The sequence below is a fragment of the Diabrotica undecimpunctata genome, chromosome 10 (assembly GCF_040954645.1).
Source record: "Diabrotica undecimpunctata isolate CICGRU chromosome 10, icDiaUnde3, whole genome shotgun sequence".
In the NCBI taxonomy this organism is placed as follows: Eukaryota; Metazoa; Arthropoda; class Insecta; order Coleoptera; family Chrysomelidae; genus Diabrotica; species Diabrotica undecimpunctata.
In genome coordinates, this window is record NC_092812.1 from 7,656,283 (window position 1) to 7,682,621 (window position 26,339).

The 26,339-nt window shown below is 32.7% G+C and overlaps 1 protein-coding gene across 2 annotated transcripts in view; it reads left to right on the top strand.

The window, feature by feature from the left end:
• The window catches only part of Ptp99A (Protein tyrosine phosphatase 99A), a 644,333-nt gene that overhangs the window by 354,331 nt on the left and 263,663 nt on the right, over positions 1 to 26,339 (top strand). For both annotated transcript variants that reach the window (XM_072546068.1, XM_072546067.1), the window contains exon 2: positions 1,813 to 1,997. In XM_072546068.1, the coding sequence (XP_072402169.1) occupies positions 1,813 to 1,997 (185 nt within the window). The remainder of the gene's footprint in view (positions 1 to 1,812; positions 1,998 to 26,339) is intronic.

Here is a 26,339-nt window from a genome sequence, read left to right on the forward strand (position 1 = left end):
TAATTCAATTTTAAATACTACTGGCTACTGTCATATTCAGACAAATACCTCAAGTTACATTGACTGCTTTGTTTCGACTTCCGTCCTAACATGTCATTATTATCATTTCAATCAGTTGCTATGAATTCGTAGACACTTTGTCTACTAAAGTGGTTATACTTATAGGATAGCACTGATCATGAAATATTAATTCAAAAAACGTTCTGTGATGTATCCCGATAGGGTGTTTTAATATTATACCTTTTATAAAGAAATTTTTAAATATTTTTTTGGGATACATGCTATACAGCCAGCTACAGGAATTTAGTTTTCTTGTGGAATGTGGATTACTTAAGCCTTTAATTCCATATTTTTGGCCTAAATACGTATTTTTAGTTGTTTTTAGAATTTTATATTCTAAGTTTCTTTTAGAATAATTATGTTTTGTCTTTTTTACGAATTTATTTTTAATTTTCAAAGCTGTTACGCAAAAAAAATCACACACCAATTTTATTAAGAAAAATTATTTGTAAACAAATTTTACAAATAATTTTTCCCCCGAAAGCCAATAGATAATACGTAAAAATATGCGCATTCCAAGTTAATCCATACCCCATCGATTTTAAATGATTACTGACTACAACCACAGTATATTGCCATTGTTTAAATAGGACATATTGCTTTAAAAAGAATTCTTTTTAAAGCAATATACTGTGCTACAATCGACTACCGTTACCGATATCGCGCTGTGCTCTCCACTGAAATGTATGTGATGTGTGACTTCCCCCACTTTTACACCTGGTGGAAGAGGCAACCTTTTTGCGTAGAAATAGTTCAGGATCTGGCAGTCCACTAAAGTATTTGATTTTTATAATGAAACCATGAACACTTTTTCCTCCGTCGCGAGACCCACTGTTAAATCGAATCACACAGCACAGTTCTTTACACAACAATATATCATGGTGATGCAACAACATGCCGAAGAAGAGGTATGCGCATGCGAGCTGCGCGAAAACCAATACTATATATTTTGGCACATACAGTATTAGTATTGGAAAACACAACATAAATTAAGAAAGATTTAATTACGCTATCAACAGCACGTAAATTCTCAGCAACCATGGATTTTGAGTTTCTTCGTATTCTTTCTTCATTTCAGAAATTAGTCAATTGTTCTCTATTCCTGCTGTATTTTTGTACGTACTACCAGGGATGCTGTAGTCCCCTTAGTTTAGCAATTGATTTAATAATAAGATGGATTTTACAAAGTATTATGTTAATTCATTTATAGTATCTGATGATAAACAAACTTATCCATAACAATAATAATACTAACAAATACAATAAGTGATTAATTGTCTTTTTGGTACTTCTTGTATTATAATTATTTATTAAAATAACCGTGTCTTTTGCAATGCTATCTCGGGTCGATCGCCGCGTGTGCTTATGTAATTGTTGCTGGACGTGTGTTTATTTACTTGTGAAGGTTAATATCCTCTCGGTTCAATTTAGTAATTAATATTTAAGAACACATTTGATTATATATTATAATATTTTAAATAAAAATTAAGGGTAATTAATCTCATCACACAGCATGACATTTTGATCCATCTTTTCAATGGGATTGTGTAGTTTTTTACAGACTTCTGCTTAGGGTTTTGTAGCAGCTATTTCCATTTACCTTATGACGATTTTATAACTTTGAAAATTTATGTCAGACCTACTTTTTCAAAATAAAACAATATTCAATAGTTTTTTATTGCTTATATAAATCTCACGATATTCTTGAAAATTTCTTGAACAAATGTCATAACCGTTTTTTTTTATTTTCAGCCCCTGCAGGATACGTAACAATTATCAATGCTAAAAACGAGTCTTCAACATCAATTTACTTCAGCTGGGCCCCTCCAAAGGCAACTTTAGTGTACGGAGAATTTCTAGGCTATCGCATTACATATCATCCTAGAACAAGAAAAGGAGAGAGCAAAGAAATTTATGTTCGAGATCCAGCAGTTACAGTAAGTACACGTTTTTCAAATCTTACTGTAGAAATATCTTCTTGTCCATAAGAATATGCTATAGTCCATTTCCATCATATTGATAGCACATTATGTATGCAAATCCCTAAACTGTTGATACGGGTGACTCAATGAAAAATAGATATTTGTCAACAAGTTTACAGAAGTATATAGGAAAACAATTTTAAATTGAGTATGACCACCAGGTATAAAGGTTGAAGCAGAATAGAATACAATAGTTTTGAGGGTTACTAATCCCTAAATAAAGTTGCCAGTGTCGGAGTGATGGAGATTAACAGGTACTAATGAATTTGCAAGAAATGTAAGATGTTTATTTTATTGGTTATATATCAAATAATTTATGGCCGTAGCAGGGGCCGATTTGTAAAAAAATGAATATTATTTTAATCAAATTCCATTTCAGATTCACTGCTTTCTTTAGAATCTAAGGAATCTTCAACTCCAATGTTAATTATTACCGGTTCCAGCATTGCATCAGTCATATTATCCAAATTCCACATTTTATTTTCTTCCTTGTGAGCATGACTAACAGCATTTTTCCAATTTTCTGAAGTTACTTTTGATAAGGAATGTTCTAATAATTGTTGTAAGTCTTCTAATTTAAAAGTTTTGTTGTTGCGTCCGACTTCACCCTTTACTTGAGACCATATATTTTCTATCTGATTCAGATCACAGTGGTATGGGGGTAAACGTAAAATAATTACATCACGGTTTAATGCCATTTCATCAATTATATATTTTTTATAAGCTGCTTTATGTTGCCTTACAATAGGTAATAATTTCTTTTTTGTCGAATTCTCCTTGTACTCAATTGCGTGTTTATCCAACCATTCGATTATCTCTCCCTTTTTCCATGCCGTTGTTGGCAATTTTTCTGCTAGTCTTGAATGGTAACTAGCATTATCCATGACTATGTCAGAATTTTTTGGAATTAAATCCAACATTTGCTCAAAATATTCTTCAAAAACGTCAGCAGTCATTTCCTCGTGGTAATCTTTGGTTGATTTTGAGGCAAACCTTAATAATCCACCATTGACAAAACCGTATTCGTTTCCAATATAGGTTATTATGAGTTTGCTTCCTTTTCCAACGGGAATATTGTTTATTCCAGTAGATACACCTTCGATGAATGCCTGACGGGAACTTTTCACATTTGTATCAACCCATAGATATGGTACAGTATGACCTTCATTTAGCCAAGTCTCGTCCAAATAAAAAATTGTTTTCCCTTCTTCTCGGTACTTTTTAATAGTTCTTAGATAATTTAGTCTCCAACATTCAATGTAATCTTTTTCAATTAAAACAGATTTTCTTCTATTCTTTTGCCAACGAAATCCCATCTCTCTCAATAGTCCCCATAATTTCTTGTTGCTTATGATTGGTAACTTTTCGTTTTCTCTAATTAATGTTTGGATTTTGTCCAATGTTGGAAATTCTTTGTTAAAAAAAAATGAGTGGACGCTGCGTCTTATCATGTTTTTATGTATTTCTTCAATTTCCAAGGGTTTACTCCCTCCACTCTTCTTGGGAGATGAAACAGTTCCTCCTTTTCTTTCTTTTAGGAATCTATAAATTGTTGCTTCTCCAACCCCTGTCATATTTGAACACATGTTAACGATTTCACGAACATTACTTAAAGGGCGTTGATGTACAAGTGCATCGTGTACATTTAATATTATATTTTTCTCTCTTAGACTGAAGGCACCTTTAAAACTACACTTAACCGCGATAAAACCTGTTGTCGACGTCATTTTTAAATGCAAATAACAAAATATCGACACCAAAAACGTAGGTAGGTAAGACTTGAACAATGTACATCTACAAACTAAATAAAAGATGCAAACAAATTCTAATTTATATTATTGGCATAAGCTGTAATGTGGCATAAAAACTACTTAAACTATCATTAGTGAAGCCTTATCAGTAATTCCAGGTAATCGTTCAAAGAAGGTATTCTTTTTGTGTCAGGCGATAACTTGTATAGAAAACAATAATCACCTTTAAATTACTGTTTACATAATTTATTTCGTGAAACATTGAATTCTCTCGTTAATCACCCGTGTATAATTAACAATAATCGTGTGGCATATATACCAACGTTTTTTACGCACAAAAAAGGTATAGTGAGATTAGTGGACACTTATTTTACAGAAGATTTTTTAAAAGATAATGAATTGTTGACGGCATCGTAAAATATTAATTTTTTTTATTTATTTCAAAACAAGTATAGGGTGACGCCTAGGGTTTTTTGACCTGTTGAGGATTTGCATACATAATGTGCTATCAATATGATGGAAAAGGACTATAATTAAATACTTAAGGATGTTTTCCATAAAAAATTATTCAAGAAAATTTTAAAATGCATTTTAACTGTAAATAATAAATATAGGGTACATTATATTTGGGGTATAGAAGTTCTAGGTTGGAATTTGTGTCTTTCTGACATTTCGTCTACAAATATGGCAAAGATTATCCTAATCACAATTTTTGGTTTCTCCAATCGGTCACTAATATTTTAATAAAGTATTTTTGTTTTTTGTAACCATCGTGTATATCCCTGAATTTGTCGGTTGATACGAATCGTTATTGAAATTTTCGGTGCGTGTAGGAACAGGTTTGATATTTAATAGTATCCAATTACATCCTGTTTAGATGCAGACGCTCTCCTTTAATTAAAATGAATCCGGTGTTTGGGAGTTCTAATAGCCTAACTGAATAACCGTGGATATAATAGTAGTGTAGTATATTACTAAGCATCTATGTTTCTTCAAATACAATTTGGTGGTTGTCCTGTGTTATGTTCTAAAACGGCTGATTTTTTTCAGTTGCAACACATCAAATCAAACGACGTGAGACGTTAAAAAAACATGATGTGTGGTCAGAAGGCCTACCAAATCATACTTTATATTTACTTGGTTTACATGCAAGAAGTTTATTAGTTTAAAAATTTACTGAGTGACTGTAGATGGCAATTGACTAAATCCCCGGGCAAAATTACTAGTTAATTATACAGGGTTAGTTACTCAAAGGGGTCTTCCTTGATATTTGATAATATTCATAAAATTTTGTGAAAGTGTTGAAACAAGTCGATGATTATTCTAAAGTGGTCACCCTATAAAAATCTTTCATATGGCAAACACCTTCCTTTCAGTACCAGAAACCCTTAATTTTAAATAAAAATTATATACTACGTGTAGCATTTCATTAGATATGTATTTCGTATATGATTTTTAGACTGTATTAACTCTGTTTTTGCGAAAAAGTAACAATTAATTAAAATTGTTACACCGCTTAACAACTAAATAAAACGCCTATGTTTTGCCATAGTGTTATATATAGTGTTAACAATAGATTTTTCCCGTCAAGTAAAAAAATCCATTCAAACAAATTTCCAAAAAAAAAGTTTAGTTATTTCAACTATTGTTGGTAGTGTTTAACAGCAATATTAAATAAGTATTTTTTAAATTCATTCGAAATGGTATATTTTATAGCAGAATACGTTGAAATTATTTACATATTTTTGGATATTGAAAATTATGTAAGCAGAACAGCGAAATAATTTAATCAACTTCATCAAAATAAGCAAATTCGTCACTCATACGTATTGAATATAGGTAAAATTTTATGAAACAGGATAAATATCAAATAAAAAGTGAGTGTGAAAAATCTGTTAGAACGTATTGTGATATTAACACTGACTAGACGGTACTCCTATATTAAAGGAGTACCTATATTAAATTTTACGGATGTAAAATCTTAGATTAAAGAAACAGTGGTTTCTTTAATCTAATTGTAAAATATATTGCTTTGCCTTATGTACCCGAAATTAATGTTTTTATATGAGTTTTAAAATAAATTAAATCTATTTTAATTGCTAAGATTATAGAAAAACAAACATTAATAATAATTTGTGGTTCTGAAACTAACCGTTTTTTTTAATCGTAACATTTGTAGATTTGATGACAGTATCAGTCCACACATAGTTCTGTTTCGCTATCGCTATCCTCATCTAAATTAATTATGATCGGTTCAATTATACATAAACACATGAATTTTCTTTACTTATTACGTGTCGGACTGAATTTCTTCAACTACTTGGAAGAATATCATTGACACATTTTCTTATTTACATTACAAAAGTAGTACTTAACGTTGGAGAAATATTTTGTGACCTCACGTTAGACTTCAGTTCGTGCCACATATGTTCTATGAAATTAAACATACAATAATAGGGTGGAAGCCGTAGCACTGTATGTCCCATTTCCTCTTCCAATGTATCACAAACATATACTCTTTTTATAGAAAATGCCTTTAAAACTTCTAAAAGCTATTGTTTGGTGTAACATTCTTCAAAATACATATCATTCGTCTCCATGTAATTTTGAATTTCCAAGTAAGTATTATTCGAGATTGGAGCCTTACTTAGTTGGCCACTGGGATAGCTTGCATTGTCCATTACTATCACGCTATTCTGAGGAATGTTTGGCATAAGATTAGTTTTGAACCATTCTTCAAAAAGTTCTGCCGTTGTATCTATATGATAGTCGACGCAAGAGTCTTTAATATTCTTTGCAGAAAGCCACAGGGCATTTGGAACCCAACCATTTTCTGATCCAGCATGTAAAATCGTTATTCTTTTCCCTTTATTTGACTGAATTTTGTCTTACATTTACCGGAGGAATCGGCAAATCCTTTAGGTCGCGTTGAATGTGTGTCAAACCATGTCTCCTCGAGGTAAATTATCGGATGATTTTCAGAACGAAATTTACTTATCGAAGTTATATACTCATAACGCCCGTTTTGTAATCTATGAGATTCCATAATTACTTGTCTTTTGTCAATTATACGATATCGAAAGCCCATACTTTTCAAAATTTTTCATAAGCTGGTGAGTCTACAGCTTATTTGGGTTTCATCAACATTGAGCCGTTGCTTCAGAGCTCCTAATGTAGGTATGCGTTGCTCTTCGTACATGGTATAGACTTTTCGATGTATCAAGTCCTTATCGGCTTCGTCCATACATTGGGTGGAACTGGAATCTGGATGTTTTTTTTCTTGTTTCTATGGGATTTGATGTAATTCTTTTTACTGTGGTCTTTCCAAAATATATTTATGAATTCCTAAATACCTAATTCTGTTTCGCTGTCGCTATCCTCTTCAAGATTAATAACAATTGGTGTAATTATGTGATTCAAAGTAACATATGAATTTTCTACGTTCATTACATGGCGTACTGAATTTTCCCAACTTTCTGGGAAGATATCATCAACACATTTCCTTATTAATTCGACTACACTACCACTTAAAGTCGGAGAAACATTTTGTGACCTAACATTTGACTTTAGTTGGTGCCACATATGCTCTATGGGATTAAATAAACAATAGTAGGGCGGAAGCCGTGACACTGTATGTCCCATGTCCTCGGCCAATGCGTCACAAACATATACTTTTTTAATAGAAAATGATTTTAACACTTCTAACAGTTCATTTTTTAAATAACTTTCTTCAAAATATATATTGTTTTCTAACAGGTAGTTTTGAATTTCAGTTTTCGTGTTATTTGCACTTGGAGACTTATGTAATTGACGACTGTGGTAACTTGCATTGTCCGTTACTATCACACTATTTTGAGGAAGGTTAGGTATAAGACAATTCTTAAACCATTGCTCAAAAAGCTCTGCCGTTGTGTCCTCATGGTAGTCCACGCAGGAGTCTTTAATGTTCTTTGCAGAAAGCCATAAGGCATTTGGGACCCAACCATTTTCTGATCCTGCATGTAAAATTGTTATTCTTTTCCTTTTGTTTGATGGAGCTTTTGTTTGACACCTGTTGGAAGGATCGGACCATCCTTTGGATGGTGTTTCATGAGTGTCAAACCATGTCTCGTCCAGATAAATTATTGGTCGATCTTCTGTACGGTACATTCTTATGGAAGTTATATATTCAGTACGCCACTTTTGTAAACGATGGGACTCCATAAGCACTTGCCTTTTGTCAATTGTACTATATCTGAAGCCCATTTTAGACAAAATCCTCCAAAGACTAATGCGGCTACAGTTTATTTGTGTATCATCATTAGTAAGCCGTTGTTTTAAAGCATCTAATGTAGGTATCCGTTGCTCTTCGTATATTGTGTAAATTTTTCGTCTTATTAAGTCCTTATCACTTTCGTCAATACATTTAGTAGAATCGACATCCTTACGCTTCCTTCTTGACCTAATGGGATTTGATGTAATTCTTTTCACTGTGGTTAGAGGTATTTTCGTTAAATCAGATATTTCACTGGCAGCAGTATTAGCAGTAAGTCCTTGTGTAAGTAATGAACTATATATTGTTTTTACGATTTCTCCAGCGTCAGCAGATAAATGCTTTTTCTTTGCTGGAACACTGGAAGAAGCACCATCAATGTTTTTCCACGGACGCCACATAATGCTGTTTTATAGGTATAAATAGGTATAACACTGGTAACACTTGTAACACTTTCAACTAAATGAAACAAAATGTATATTTAAAAATTTCTCATGGGTTTTATATACTTTTACAAATTATACAGAATAGAGGGAACCTGTATAATTATTCCAGGAAATACTTAATGATCAAAAAATTTATTGTGGTCATTAAAAGATCAACCATTGTATACATAATAAAATGTATTCTAATCGTTTTTATAATTTTATACAATTTTTTAATCGTTTTTATATTACCAGAAATTTATTATACAAACAAGGTAACGACACTCCACAGCAGCTTCAATTTTACCTCAATACTACCTGCTCAACTAATGTTGACTAAGCTGAGGTACTTGCGGTCGGGTTTTATTGCAATCATTAAGCACTCAACCATTTTTCGTGAAATAAACTATACCTTTCACATAACATGGCATTTTGGACGTTCGGTAAAGTCGCCGTGTTACTGCCGTCCACTGCTACTACAACATACGGTGCCGTGCCTTGATTATGAACCCGGTAACACACGTGACGTAATGCATGCTTTCGCACGATATTCATTCGTAGGAAGGTACTTGACTGGGTGGTATGGTATAATACTTTTATTTACTTTTTGTGGCAGTTTGAAGTAGGTGCATAATATGATGTCTGAGTTGTATATTTATGTTGTATAGTATAGTTATGTATCTGCTTTCGTATTGGTCATTTTGTTGTTTTATTTATTGTAGTACGAATTAAACTCAGCTTATTATATAACATAATGGTTGAATACATTTTCTCATTTTTGTATCTTTACGCTGAATTATTTCTTTCATCAGACCATGTAGTTCGTCAAATGACGAAACTAACACAGAAATAATTGAAGAATTTGACTTCGTCCTTCTTTAAATCTGTAAATAGTGTGGCAGACATCTCCACATCGTATATTTTTGCGTTAGTAGGATGGACCCAATGAATTCAGTCCCTCTTATTTCTTTTTCTTCGACTATAGAGCAACCACAACGTTTTAATTTGATTTCGCTCCATATGTAAATTATACCTTTTATTTTATGAAATTATATTTAGTGTTATAAGGTTAACGACTCGATGAAGACTGAAAGACGGCGGCATTGACGTCTTGTGTGAAAAGAAAATTAATTCTCAACATTCGTCAAAACTACCGAACGTCAAAACTGCCAAATTCTTAGAGTGTAAAAGGAGCGAAACAAATTTTTCAAGAACTAGTATTTAAATACTGGTTGGTGTTCAGTTCCATAAACTTATTATTATATAAATACCTGAAAACCACTTAAAAAGTGATTAGCAAACCCTTCGCGAACTACCATCGAATTCGAAAAACCCTATTATCAGTACAGTTTCGTCAATATAAGCCCTATCTATTAATAAAATTATAATGAGTTTGGATTTTACACAATTAAATCAACATTAAGAAATGAAGATTGACAAATTTTACCAGGAAACATATTAAAATTTTACCTGAAACCGGGCCTTTTATACTATTATTGGTTAACCCAGGATCTTTATAGTCGGTATTAATTGAGGTCAACCATTTACTGCTAAACAAACTTTACCGTTTTTGTGAATTAATATAGTGTTAGCGGCAGTGGCGGGTCGTGGCGTTAGAGACAAGGTCGGCAAGGTTTTTTTGTCTCCTCAGATAGGTATAGCGTCTAATAAAAAGACTTCAATCATTATATGAGATTTTTTGTTTTTTTTTTTTGTTTTTTCCTATAAATTTAGAACTTAAACATGTTTATAAATCAACTCTATTCTGCGTTGTTTGGAAGTAGCAAAATGGGTTATAACATCATCGAAAAAATTTAATAGAGTTTTGGAGAGATTTTAAAAGTTTTTTTTCTATTGACATTTGAGATAAGCTTGACATTCTCTCTTGTTTCATGGTGTTTCAGCAATACATTTTGATTCTTTTGGGACAAGAGAAATCTCGTTCATTTGTGGCAGAAGTTGGTGGTAATGAGAGAATTAATGACAATAATTTATTAATTTCGGTAACAGTTTGATGTAATGAATTGCACTATATAAAATTATTCATATCTATTTGGATCAGCATATAAAACTTTTAATTCATTTTTTAATTTTATTTTATTAAAGAATGATGGATATTTTTAATTGAATTGTCCAATAAATATCTTGGAAATTCTTTGGCATAACTTTTAAATTTTGAATCGTCAAAGAGGTCAAAAATTTGCAAATCTTTAACATTCGAAAAACGAGTCTCTATTTGCATAATAATAGTATCCAAAATTTCAAAATATACTCGTTTCTCGAGATCTGTTTCTGTGATCTGCCTTTGTCTTTTTTGGGGGGTTCGGAAATATCAAGCGAGTCCAAAACGTCACTGTGTATATACTGGAAATTACTATCATTACGAAAATCTCTTTTTGCATTAGTTTTTTGGAGATTTTGCACCAGTTTTGTTATTCTGTCTTTGGAATGAATAATGTCAGTTAACTGATTTTGAACAACATTGAATATCAAATCAGTTTGGATAAAAACTTTCTTAAAAATATTTAAAAGTATGTTAAAAGAGTAATCAGTTAATAAAATTTTCAAACCGATTGCTTCACGCATCGATCACGATCACGAATAAAATCAAAAACTTCCAAAAGCTGTTTACGAAAATCTGCTACAGGGAAAACTAACCGAAATCTAAAATTCCATGCGTCTGACAAACTGTTGGCATTTTTTTCGAAACAAACTGTTCTAAAACATTAGTCCGTTTAGGCGAACTAAAGATTTAGCGGATTTAGGCCTAAATCCGCTTAAACTGGCAAAAAAAGACAACATTCTTTATTTTTTTACATGTATCCTGCAAAACTAAATCCATTCTATGCGCATGACAGTGGGTAAATAAAGCTTGCGGTGCTATAGTTTTAACTTTCGCATGAAGACCATTCAATTCACCAGACATCACGGCAGCGCCGTCATAAGTTTGCCCTACCAATTTATTTTCGATATCAAAAAATTTTAATCTGTCCTTTAAAACACCAAAAATATATTCTGCCTTATGGCTTTTACTCACGTCTGTAAAACCTAAAAACCTGTCATAAATATTACCACGTAACGCGTATCGAACAATTGATAATTGTGAATGACATGATATATCGATAGTTTTATCTACTTCTAGTGAAAAGCAAATGGTTTCCTGAATCTCAGATTCAATAACTTTACTCAAAATGTAACTAATTGATTATAATAATTCATTCTGGATTGTTTTAGATACACCGCTAAATGTCTTCGAATCAAAAAGTAATTTAGAAAATTCCAAATCGTAGTTCTTAAACATTTTTATTCATCATCATTCAATCTTCGCTTATCCACTGCTGGACATAGATCTCCCTCATAAGATTGAAATAGATGGAAAATTATAAGGGAGATCTAACATTTTTATTAGTTCTCTATAATTACCTTGATTTAACGAATGTTCCGATTCATCGTGTCCCCCAAATGATAATTCCTGACAACTTAAAAAAATTACAATATCAATTAAGCGACGTAAAACTGCGTGATTATTTTTTACAATTTCGCTATGTTTAATAGCATTTTCACGTTGGGCATTATCTAATGAAACATAGATATTTTGTTTTCCAAATAAATCTAATTTAATATGGCTGTATGTATGATCTTTCGAAATGTCATGTTTCTGTAAAGCCCTAAATAATTCCTTTAAATTATCGTAACCAGATTCACACAACGGGATTTTGATGTTTGCCCTTATTTGTCGAAAATATAATGCAAGGCCAACAGAAAAGTTTGTTTTCTATTTCTCTCCCGGTAAGCCATGAATACTTGCTGTACCAATTATCTGAAAATGATCTATTACTTCTCTTACCCCCCGCACCAATATTTATAAGCCGGGACATTTTAGGCAAAGGACGCCCCTTATTTTTAATAACAATTTGTTCTTCGTATGGAATAGATGAAAACCCATTTTGCGAAATATAATTTACAATATCAGATTTATCAATACTTACAGTTTCTCCAATAGCTTGCATTTTTTAGGTTAATTTACCTGAATTTTTTTACACTTTAATTAAAAAAACTTCTAATATATCAAAAAACCCTTTAACCTTTAACTATTTACGGCAGTGGTAACGTATCACAGTATTCCTTTAGAAAATAAAAATAAATCCCAGAAAGAAAAGCCCTCAATAGCACTTCACTACATAAGTTCTTAAGTACTTATCCAGCCCGAAATAACATTTCATCCCGCGCTCGCAAGGTACAGTTTGCGGGCAATCCAAATGAGGCATCGACAAATTTAAATTTGTCGTACTTGGTAATTAAATATGTAAGGAGAAAAATGTATGTTTGGTTGCTCATCAACTAATATTCCGTTAATTTTTACATGTATATCATCAAGCTTGGAATCGGCTTGCCGAAACCCCGAAACGTTTCTTTTTAAGAATTTACACAGGCGGGTGGATGTCTCGGATTCGGATCAATAATTTAAACATTGTCTTACGCAGGGATCACTTAACGCTCAGATTAGACGAATTCTTTTAAAAACCATAAATAAAATTTAGTCTTTATTATCTCACAGATAATTTTTTTATTTCACAGAAACAAATGACAATAACTTATTACTTGCCACAATTAATTATCGAAATACTGATTAAATTAAGTATTAAAAAATCTGTAATATCTATAAAGATGTGGGTCGGCACTGCCGACCCTGACCGGTCACCACTGGTTAGCGGTGTTCCACTGTTTTTCAGACACATTTCCTTCAAGTAAGCATACATATATTAATAAACGTTTTTAGATAATGGACCGTTTCTTTTTTTCCTTCTTTCAACATTTCTATTATATTTCCATCACTTCCAAGCGCTTTGTTTGTTTGATAGCATGCTCTATCTCTCCTTCGCTTATTTTTTGCATGCAGGTTAACTAATAAAAGGAATTAGTCATTAAAATTAGGAAAGTAAATGATGATGTAGGTTCTAAATTACAATGTCCCAGGAAAATGAAGAAAACGAAGATTTAAATACACATAGGAAAGAACAATAGAATAGGAACTAAAAGAAAGTCTCTTAACATGAAACGAGATAGAAGTAATATCAGGAAACAGAAAAAAATTAAAAAGCTGGCAAATAAGACAGAACGAGGCTCTAAAAGGTAATAGGTGAGATAGTGGGAACAGTGGCGCACCCAGAATTTGTCTTAGGGGTGGTTTTGAAATTTTTTTATGCTACCTCCATGTTGAGTCCCTACAATTTGGGTTTTAGTTTAATTTAAAGTACTAAAGATAGCAGTTCCAAAGATTCAGGTATCTATTATCCTGCCTACCAACTAAAACCATCCTCTCTTACTTATGCGCAGTTGACTGTCGCACGTACCGTACTCCGAAAGTGGGATGGCCACTGTAAGGCTGACGACATTTTTGGAACACTCCCTTCTCTTATCTAGATCTTATCTATTGTTCTGAAGCTATTTTCTTGTGGCATTTTAAAGTAATTACTATTTTAATGGGAATAAGCCAAAATTGAAGGTTAAAATAAGGTTATTGACGTTTGACATTAATCGAACTTGTAAATACAATACATTTTGAAGACGACTATCGCCGTATTCCCGTTCTCCTCCGGGAATCCTCCCGGTGCAAGGCATGCTCCTCCTCCAAACCTGTCGATTCCATCGCTCTTCTAATTCCTTCATTTCAAGAGCGTCGAGGTCTACCTCTTTTTTTTTCTTCCAGGGGGTTTCGATTTGTGAAATTTTTGGGGCCAACGTTTGTCAGACATTCTCAATTGATGTCTAAACCATTATGAACCTCTTCTTTCTATTCTGTCAATGACCGTTTCTGTAGCATTCATGTTATTTCCTATAGATTCGTTAGTCTTCCTTTCCTGCCTTGATATTCTAGCACTTTTTCTCAAATAATCCATTTCAACTGTCAACAATCTTCTCTTCAGGTCTGCATTAATTGTCCATACTTCAGAGCCATAGAACAAAGAACTGATTCAACCATTGTTTGCCATTTCTTTTTTTGTTCCTTTTGGAAATGTGGTGATCCCACCATAAGGAGTTCAGACATCCTACAATTTTACGTCCCTGATTACTTCGTGTTTAATTTCGATTTCTCCCAAGCCGTTCTTAGCAATGAGTAGATCTAAATATTTAAATTTTTTCACTTGTTTGATTTCCACGTTCTCGTCTATCAACACTTCAAACCTTGCATCTGAACTGATAATTAAGTAAATATTCTGTTTTCTTCATGCTGACTTGTAACCCCCATTTTAACTATTCTCTCTATAGACACTTTATCATAAATTCTAGATCATAAGAATCTTGAGCTAGGATGACTTGGTCATCCACAAAGTTTAGGGAGAACAGTACGTCATTTCCTATGGGGATTCCCATTCCCTGGCAGTGGTTTTTCCAATTTTGGAGGGCTGCCTCAATATATAAATTAAACAGTAAGGGTGACATACTGCATCCTTGTTTTAGTCCTTTAGTTTCTTTTATTGGCTCTGATAGTCTATATCCGATTTTTAGGTAAGTAGTGATATCCCTGTATACTTCTGTGATTATTCCTATAAGGTATGGACTAATGTCGAGTTGTTGTTAAGCTTGCCACAATTTAAGTCTTGGAACTGTATTATAGGCCTTTTCTAGGTCGATGAAGGCTAGATGTACTTCTGTACCAACCGCTATTCTTTTTTATATTAATTGTTGGAGTATAAACAAGTTATCAGTGCAAGATCAAAGATCAAAAATTCAAACGTCAATAAACTTATTTTAACCTTCAATTGCGACTTATTCCCATCAAAATAGTAATTAGATCTTATCTCTGTCATTAGCCCGGTTGGTATTTCTCTTCTTCTTCTTTCTTTTTAATGACTGCTTGGATGTAATTGTGAACACTATTCCATCCCTCCGTATTTCCCGTCATCTTTACGATCATCTCTTACAGTCACAGGGTTCATACCTATTTCTTTATACATTCTATTTCTCTCCACTGTACATCTATTACACTCCAGCATTGTGTGAGTAACAGTGTCGGAATATTCGCAGTATAGGCATTTATCTGCATCTGTCTTTCTGAACCTATGAAGATACGCCCTAAAACAGACAATCTACCCAGTCCCTTAGGCTCAGGATCAGCATCTTTGTCCACTGAGCAACATCTTCCTTGTTGTTCCACTCTTCTTGCCATTTTTCCATTGATCTTTGCCTTTCTTTTTTTTATAGCTGTTGTCAAATGCTTTCTTCTCCCATAGAGATGTCTCTTTTCTTTTCTACTGCTCTAACACATGCAGAGGAACACAACCCGTGATAGTCCACAAGACCGCCGCAGATACAGTCCTGTAGGCGCATGCTACTCGCAACAGACTCGTTATGTCTAATTTTTTATAAGCCTAATATTAGGTATCTATATCTAAATATAATGAAAAATATTATTAATTATTGCGTATTTATACAATAATTATTGTGTTCTACATATTTAAAGTGGTAATTTAATTATTCAATCAGCGTTTTAGATTTTTTGTATTGTGTGTGAAAGACAAGTTACATTTTTCTACTATTCTTTATATATTGTTTACTTTATATGCCCTGGGGGGTGGTTTAACCCCCAAACCCCCCCCCTGGGTGCGCCATAGAGTGGGAATAAGATCACATAATTAAGACGCTTAAATCTGAAGATAAAAAAAAATCTATATAATTCGCAATTTTTATTTATTTCAAGAGAAATATTTTTACGGTTAATTTTTCTTTCCTGTTTATTTCGTTGCTTTTAACGAATATCAGAAGTATTACACACTCGTCTTTATATTGTAACTTCTGGGGTATTATTCCTTTTGCGGTACTTAAAAAAATGCAGATAAGAACAGCAAACGTCAATAAAAGTTCCTAATTAGCCTAACCCCCAAATTAATATTCCTTAAAGGCAATTAGCCTGAAAAAATAAGCTCTAGTTTCAAAGAAACCCAAAATCCCTTTTAAACAATGAATCACTTCACCCTTTTGCCAATTAAAATTTTTAATGGGGTTTCTATCCAAGGACTTAATTCTTAAGATTAAAAGAGAGTTTATATGAAAATCGACGTTACTTTATAAGTACGCAAATTATTAGAATATCGTTTCCTAATTTGTTGTTTGTGTAAAGACAAGGTAGTGCAAAATATATTTAGAAATGTATCAAATAACATTGTTATACTGGCACGTGTTAAAAATGATTGGAAACGAGAACTTTAAAGACTATATTGTTCTGAAGCTGTTTTCTTGTGGCATTTTAAAGTAATTAATATTGAAATAGAAATAAGCACAATTAAAGGTTAAAGTACGTTAAAGTATTTAGAGACTAATTAAATAGCTTGATGAAACCGAAATCATGGATAATTGTACAGAAAAAAAACCAAAGATTCAAACAAAACAAAAAATTAATAGAGGAGTAAAATCGTAATTTTCGGTTATTAAATATGAAAGATTGGTAGTTAGGCTAGAGGCCAATAAGATTTTTCTGTAAAAATTCATAGATTACGGAACCTAAGGAACTATTAGCTGGACGGAACTCACGACGACGACTCTGCAAACGAAAAATGGAATTGAGATCAGGAACAGGGAGTAACAGAACTCTGTACCCAGGAGCTGGAGTACTCGCATCATTACTATACAGATTGAACGAATTTAAAACGGAACATACAATTTAATATATGTCTGTTTGAACTGTATTTCAAATAGTGGACCAATATAAAACTTGGACAAAAATAAATCCATACCCGGTGATAGACATTGTATAAAATATCGTTCAACTATCTGTCTCCTTTAAAGGAAAGAGGAGCTTGCCTAATAGTCGGAGAGATAGAGCCGAAATTTTGAACTGATCAGTAATATGACATTTCTCTATTGGAATATATTCATTGTAACTGGGTTAAGACTTTGCCTTACAGGCGGACGCCCCTCATGGTACAGGGGGTGGCTATACAGTGATGAAGTTGTAATTTTTTTCGGAAAAATTAACGATCGATAATATGGCTGAAAATTTGCCCAGAGTAAGATCTTGGTATAACTAGACGAAATCCCAAAGGGCGGGCGCGAGAATGGATACATAAGGGGTGGCGGACAGGGGTGAAATTGCAATTTTTTGGGGAAAAATTAACGATAAGTAATATGTCCGCCATTTTCATGGCTCATTATTTAGCCCCTAAAAACTCTAAATCCAAAAGAGCGGACAGCTGGGTTGATACAGAGAGCCATAAAACGGGGTCAAATGGGGCGTGCATGATTTGGACGCTAAATTTAATATTCGACACTGAAAAATAAAATTACCTGTTTCTGCATACATGATTTGGACGCTGGGTGTAATTGAAATGTAAATGGAAAGTCAGGTAATAAAATTCTAGAGATTAAGCTTGATAAGGTTTATTTGTCACTTTGAAATAAATACGACATACATTTTACGAAATGGAATCGATCGATACAGTTAGTTTGATACTCATGTATCCTATTTCTAACGAACATAATTTTATTTCTACTCTTTGGATCTTTAAGTCTATTACTTTCACTATTACAGACACTATTAATTTTAATGTAAGTTTCAGTTTGAAAATTTTTTAAAACATCAATAAAATGGAAAATATTTGGATGAGCATGGTAAAAATTATCATTAAAACGCGAGTGGAACGATTCACAAGCATTAGTTGTTAATTGTAAACTCTCACTCATCGCAGCCCACATCTCCGACGGAAATGTTGCGTGGTCGCCAATGTAGTTGTCCAATAAGTAGTCGGAAAACTTTTCAATTTTTGAATCCTTTATTGAATTCAAATTTTTAAAGTTTTTCTAAATTTTCGTCATTTTTCTTACTCTCATTATTGTCATCACATTCATCATCTTTGTCACTTTCACTTTCAATAATATCACATTCATTATCTGCTTCATTTTCAATCACTACTTCTCGAACTGATTCTGGCATCTGAGGTATCTGAACAACCATTATTTATGCAATATAAATTTAAAAACCTTTTTATTGTAATAAAAAATAAGTAAAATTACTATTTGTTATACCAAAAATATTTAATAGTTATCATTATAAAATTACTTTAATTTAATAAAATATCAAATATCAAACATTTATTCAATTAAAAATTAATTCGTAAAATATTTATATTTAAGAAAAAAATGTAATTTGTAAAGTAAATATGACTTTAGTTTGAAAAAAAAAATATCATAATATCATTTTAAAACTACAAAATATTCTATAAAAGATTCAGACGATGACGTAGAGTTTTATCAAATGTTTTAGAAAAGTTTTTCTAATTTTTTTTTCTTATCGGAAAAATCGTTTGAAAATTTTTGGAAAAAAATTATGGTATAACTTACAGAAAATCGAAAGGATTCTACAAATTAGATTTTACCTCAAAAAATTACGAAAATTTTCATTTACGGAAATTTTTTTGTATTTATTTTTTTGCTCATTTAAATAATGAGCCATGAAAATGGCGGACATATTACTTATCGTTAATTTTTCCCCAAAAAATTGCAATTTCACCCCTGTCCGCCACCCCTTATGTATCCACTCTCGCGTCCGCCCTTTGGGATTTCGTCTAGTTATACCAAGATCTTACTCTGGGCAAATTTTCAGCCATATTATGGATCGTTCATTTTTCCGAAAAAAATGACAACTTCATCCCTGTATAGCCACCCCCTGTACCACGAGGGGCGTCCGCCTGTAAGGCAAAGTTTTAACCCAGTTACAATGAATATATTCCAATAGAGAAATGTCATATTACTGATCAGTTCAAAATTTCGGCTCTATCTCTTGGACTATAAGGAAGCGATAAGTGGTTTGACAGCATAATAACTGCTTGTGTAGTCTAGTTTTTTCAGTGATTCTAGGCAACCTATTTGGGTGGAGTTTTGACTTGTTCTTGAATGAATTCAGAATCCAGCAGTATAAATTATTTGACAACCTTTTGTTGGCCAACCACCTAGAGCGGAGTTGAGCCGAAATACGTTGATTTCGTATGTTCCGTTTTAAATTCGTTCAATCTGTATAGCGAACACGTACTCAGCAGATGTTTTGGCACTGCAGGAAATGCGTTGAACATTAACCGGCACTTTTGAGAAGGCAACTCGGTCCATATATTATATGGTATAATTTCATTATTTGAGAGAGTGATTCATCGTTTAAAGGCGCAGAAATGCGGAAAGAGGTATGAAAATCCATTGACGTACACTCACTTTTATTTTAACGTTAATTATATTTTATTTTTCAAATATTAATGTTCGAATTAGGCCACAATATATTTATTTACAAGTTTTTACCGACGTTTCGATCTCTATATCCAAAGACCGCTTTCAAAGATATAAATGATAGTTATATTTATTTTATTTGTTTATTATTATATATTTTTATAATCTTATATTATTTATTTTCTTTTTTTTTCTATCTTTAAAAACGGAATAGAGATCGAAACGTCAGTGTATTAAACATGTAAATAGATATATTGTGGCTTATTTCCAACCTTTTCCCTAAAAATATAGAATGCCACAAACAAAAAGCTATAAAAAACAAGTAATTTTGCAGAAAGCTTACTGATACCACCCGGCTGTCGCGGAAGTTACGCTAAAACGTCTATTGACGTAACCCGTCCTTAAAGAGTTACACAATGAAATTTTTTTAAAACAAATTTTAAGACAGTTTCCATACCACCCCAGAGGTATGTCTTGTGGCGCGTTACTTTTTTTAAATGGGTATTCGCCAAGAGCCATATTGTCTTATTAAATAAAATGAACAACACAGTATGAAACAAAACAAAATAAAATCCTATAAAACAAAATAAAATTCTGTAAAAACAAAATAAAAATAATGTTTGATGTAACAAAACTTTGTACTATTCTATTTGAACACAAACACTATACACACTTACTATTTTCTTCTCGCTTTTTTTTTTGTTTTGGTTTTTTTATGCTGATGTTCTTATTAAACTATTAGAAAATATTATTCGCTGTCTAAATCTGAAGATGTAGTGCTGCTATCGCTGTCATTATCTTCACCACCTGGTGTAATTTTAATTGGCTCTAGTAAAACTTCGATATGAGTGTCAAGTTTCCACATTACGATGTTCTTCTTTAATTATGTGGCCTATACATTTAGCCCATTTCTCTGTAGTTACATGGAGAATTGCTTGAATTAAAAGTTTCTTAACTTCGTTTAATTTGAACGTTTTGTTATTGCGTGCTACTTCTCCTTTCACTTGCGCCCAGATAAGTTCAATGGGATTAAGGTCGCAATTATAAGATGGTAGACGTAGAACTTTGGCACCATAATCTTTTGCAGTTTCATCTACAGCATATTTAAGATATTCACTTTTCCTTAACTGTGCAATGTCAAGTAGTTAAATTTTGAGCATTGATTCTTCGTATGCAATCCCCTTTTCTGTAAGCCATTTTTGAATCCTCCCTTTCAATTTCTTTTATAATCACCTGTTTTTTCGACTCAAATTGAAGAAAACCATTATGAAGGAACCCTGTATCACTTTCTATATGGGTGATGATTAAACGCCGTCCCTTTCCTGATGGAGCTTTTAATCGTGTAGACCAGCCTTCTATAAATGCTTCGCGTTTACTTTTGACTGATTTTGATTTAAATCTTGCCAAACTTTTCCAACTGTATGACCTTCGTTAATCCAGGTTTCATCCAAATAACATATTTTGCGTCCAGTGCTGCGAATTTTGCGTATTTCTTCTAATTATTTTCTTCTCCGCACAATAATTTTATTTTTTTCTAATAGCATACTTTTTCTGTTGAGTTTTACATATCGAAAGTTCATTTCGCACATGGTCCTGATTAAGACTCTACGAGATATCTTGGTTAAGAAATCATCGTTTTCGAACTCTTGAGAAATATTTTTCAGTGTTGGAATTTCACTCCGAAAATAAATGAATTTTTCGACGTATAATATTCCTTGTCTCGTCATCGAAAACAATGCTTTTCCTACCTCTAGTTTTACCCTTTTCTTGCTTTTTATTTTCCGATGTATTTTTAAGTACACGATAAATACAGCTAACGGATACTTTTGTTAAACTGCTACAAATGTCGACCGCTTGGCTAACATTTAATGCCATTTTTCTGCCGACAATTCCTTCATAAACGTTTCGTATCATTACCTTTTCTTCGGACGTTAACATTTTCCGTCTCTTTTGCGGCTTTTCATTTTTGGAATCAACATCAGAATTTTGCTGTCTTCTCTTGGAACAACTCGGTTTTTCGTCTAACTCCAATAAAACTCAAACCAAATAATCGCAGAATATAACTAAAAATTTACTATAAAACGACAAACTATAACACTCGTATTATCAATAACACGTTTTATCAATAACACAAACTTATCGCGTAAAATATATTCACAAAATTCAACACATGCACTACCCTCAGAAACGCCAATGTAAATGAACTATTGTTGATCGGCACTTGCTCGACAAAAACTAGTTTTACGGCTTTCTGTGGGTCGGAATTGAAACGGAGTTCCGTCGCTAATTCCAAAGTTGCCAAACGATTGAAAAATATTGTTTTAAAATATCGATTTTTATTTTATAAATTTAAATATGTAACGAAACGGAACATATAAAAAAAATTTATTTAATTACAATTTTGTGCTTAATTTTTACTATTGAAAAAATCATGTTTTTTGGTATTTTTATGACGGTAATAATCGCTGCGTGGAAGAATACCGGTTTTGTATGACCATAATTACTACTTGTCAACAAGAATTGGCTACACTGTACGACAACTCCTGGTCAATTTTTCTATAGAGAAGCACAAATAAATATACTACTTATATATTGTGTAATTTCTTATGAGAAAACGCAAATTGCAATTGAGAAAACGGGTAGTTTTCGAGGGCCTATGTGTACATTTAAATTTGAGGATATTCAGCGTTTAAACGATGAATCACTCTCCCAAATAGTGAAATTATAGAGTAGCTGCAATGAAAGTCAGTACATAGGAGTGGGATTTATTTTAAATTAAAGAACAAAAGTCCTTATTATTGACTTTTAAGTCTACAGTCAAAAAATGTGCTATTTATTTTATTTAAGGGAAATTCTTTAATTACTGTTTGATCAAAGCACATGCCCTGACTGATGACAAACCAGAATATATAAAAGAATAGTTTTCGAAGCCCTAGAACAATTTTTATTACAATAAACGGTGGCTTAATCCTATATAAATACAATATTCACAATTTATGGCTAATATTAAACTCGATCCTCTGTATAATTATGTACGCCCTTTGAAGATTTTTTCCAGCTTGAAGTTTCTGCTTTACAAGCCATCAAAAATAAATGTTATCGTAAAACTGTATTCAAGAATTTTAGTTTAATGTGGGATATCGACTCTTTAATAAATATTATACCAATAATTCAAATATATTTTCATCTGGAGGGAATTCTAAATTGAAATAACGTCCTGGTCGAATTTTTATTGGAATTATAGGGAAATCTCGTTTTGATTCGGCTCTTATATCCCAATGAAATTCAAACTTTTATAAAGCAATGGTATATGTAATAAATATGCAAATGCGTGAGTGGAGTTTTTGCAGAAGTCATTTATATTATTCCAAAATGCGATTTAGTTAATACCTTGGGTTTTCCTTCTTAGCAAACAGCATTGTGGCTGCCGGCTATATTTTCCATTTTAATACAGTTATATTACGGGTATTAAAGTGTATACTTCTATAACAATCTACAACAAAATTTTAAAACTTTTCGTATGTGATCCAAAGTAATTTAAATTTAAAGCAACGAAAGAAAAAAGGTAAAGTAAAGGCAAACGTAAAAAATATTTTAATTTATTTAAATTTAAAATTTTTTGAATGTATGTAAAGTACATAATAACCGGTGTGGATTTATTTATACTAGTGCAATCTTATGCTGTTCTACTCTTTGAATAAATCCATTTGGATAGAAAGATTTACTCTCCTTACGGTGTCTATCCGTTTTGGATATTGGTAACATGGCTATCCTTACTTTGCTGAAAGGTATTTGGAATATCCGGTCGTAGACATGTTAAACCATTTTCTTAATCCAAATTAAACCAAAACTAGTTTCAAAAAGCCATATATCTGCCTAGATCTTATAATAGAACCCAGATATTCTAATTTACGCTCGTTAATTGTCTGAATTATCTTGCATTCCTTCTTCATTCTACGTATAAACATTAGTCACCCCTGAAATTCTTAAGAATACAGCTGTAACGCCAAATTAAGAAGGCTTCGAGCTTTAAAGAAACTGAAGAACGTAGGAACAGTATAATATCTAAAAATGGATGGATGGAAAAAATATAACACTCAGGTAACGGTTTTCTACGATCCCAGTAGAGACTAGCTCGACTTCAGGGAAGCCACCCTGCCCACCGAACCATGCTTTACTCCCAATTTTTTATTAAGGGAAAACATGTCTTATCCCTTTATCTTTCCAAAATCTAGTTATTTTTTTCCTATCCCTGCCTGATGAAAAGCTGCAGCGATTATCAGTACCAGCTCAAGGCGCAGAAGAAATGATCCAAGATATACTTAAAACTGGACTACCACAACCATGACTAGAGCAGTTTAAATAATTGTGTGTACTGTAATACTTAAGCGTTTGTTATGCCGAGGCCCGAGACCAACATCATACGATGGAAGGATTATGTTCTCGATGTAATGAAAATGTCGATTCATCGGTAAACCAAAAGTTTTTTTTAAATATTCATTTTTATTTTGTTTATCCATCAAGAGTTCACAAAAGGCCGTGAGTTTGAAATTGTCCTGGGCTAATAAATCTTGAGTAGTTAAAACTTTAAAACAACGGTAACCATTTCGTTTCAAAATATTCCTGACAGTTCTATCATTCATGTCACCTTATTTAGCAATGATTTTGCTTAAGCAAGGATCACTAGTTTCGTCAACACTACAAATATTGATTTCTCATTTTGCCGTTTCCTTGACTGTTTCTTCTCGTGGTAAATCCGAAAATTCTCGATAGTTTTGTATACACCCAAATAATTCAATTAGGTTGACTGCCAGGCGGTCGTATACGACCGACAGTTCAATAAGTGCTGCATGCCACGGCGGTCGTATACGACCGATTTGATACGGTCTGTGATATAGTTCCTGTTTTGCTAGAGATCTTGTAGAGAAGCGAAATTATTGCAGTATTCGACCATTGTGGCATACAGTCGTCGTACATACATACATATCAGTTTTCATTTTGGCTGAATAGGGGAGACTAAAATGATATCGAAATTTTGACATATCTTTATTTCGAGTAAAAAATATAAAACTATAAAAAATATCCATTACAAACTGAAATACATACAAAAGTTAAATAAAAACACAAAAGAAATTAAAAATTATCGGTTATTTGTTATATCGGTGTTTGTTGAAACAATCTAAACAAAGGTGTGGTTGACCTTCACAAGTGTCACAGTAAGTTACTACTTTTTTGACCTGATTTTTTGTTATGTTTCCCTGAATCTTCTCTTTATAATAACCTTTACAGTATTTCTTTATTTTATCATATGGTCCTTCTTTTTTCACCAAAGTATGAGTTTGCATCGATCTCCTTGTAGTTCGTATTTGTTGTTGTTCCCTTTCGGAATCATTCTGTGACTCAATGTTGTCTTCATAACTTAAGAACGACTTTATTACATGCTCTCTAAATTCAGTTATTTTCTTCTTTTTATCGGCTAGTTGGTTGAAAATAATGTGAGAATTTACGAGGGATGTACCAAGAAGAAATTCTACAGCGAGCTTCCTGTACCATTTAAGTGACTTTCGTAGAGGTGAATTATAACTTACCATCTGGTCTGACTGGTCAATTGAGGACTTTGCCTCATTGTATTCCATTACAGCCTGAGGTTTATGAACAACACTACTTCGTCGCTGAATTGCTCGAGTTTCGGTAGTGTGTTTAGTAGATAGTAGTAAGACATCTCTTTTATCTTTCCACTTCAAAACGCAGATGCCTCTTTCGTTTTCCATCCCAAACGTTTCCCCTTTTTTCAATTGTTTATTTATTACTTCTTTTGGATTTCCACGACGATTTGCTCTTAGCGTCCCAATATAGTGAGTTTCCTTGTCAAGTAAAATGTTAGCTAACTCTAGGCTTGTATAGTAGTTATCGGCTGCTATCGTACGTCCCGAATTCAAAAGGTTTTCTGATAGGTTAATCACTACATTTGTTGGTACAGAAGCGTTACCTTCATTTTTCTACTTACCTGCATAAATTCTTATATTCCACGTATAGCCATTGTCACAACAAAGCTTAAAAAGCTTAACTCCATACTTATGCGTCTTTTGCGGTATGTACTGTTTCATTACTAGCCGACCTTGGAAATGAATAACAGACTCATCAATACAGAATATACGCCCTGGTGTATAAACTGCTTGAAAGTTTTTAATAAGTTTATCTAGCAATGGTTTAACTTTGTGCAGGCGGTCACCATCTGGACACGAGGTATTATCGGATAAGTGCCACATTCTTAGAAGGAGCTGAAATCGGTTTCTAGGCATAATTTTCGGAACCATACAATTTTTGTAGAAATTGTCAGTGCTCCAGTATTTGTCAATAGAAGGCAGCCTCACAAGTCCCATATAACCTACAAGGCCAATAAATTGTATCAATTCTTTTCTGGTGGTTGGAACCCATCGATGTAGTCTAGATTCGTTGCTGATATCATCAGTATTGCACAAAATCTGGGTGGCATACAAGTTAGTTTCATTAACCATCTCATCTATAATTTCATCGTCTACGAAAATTCGAAAATAATTATAGGGGGACAATTTTTTTATAAGAGCTGCAGCGTAATTTGCCTGTAATCCAGTTTCCGCAGAATAGTTGAAAATTTTGTGATTGCCAATAGGTTTTT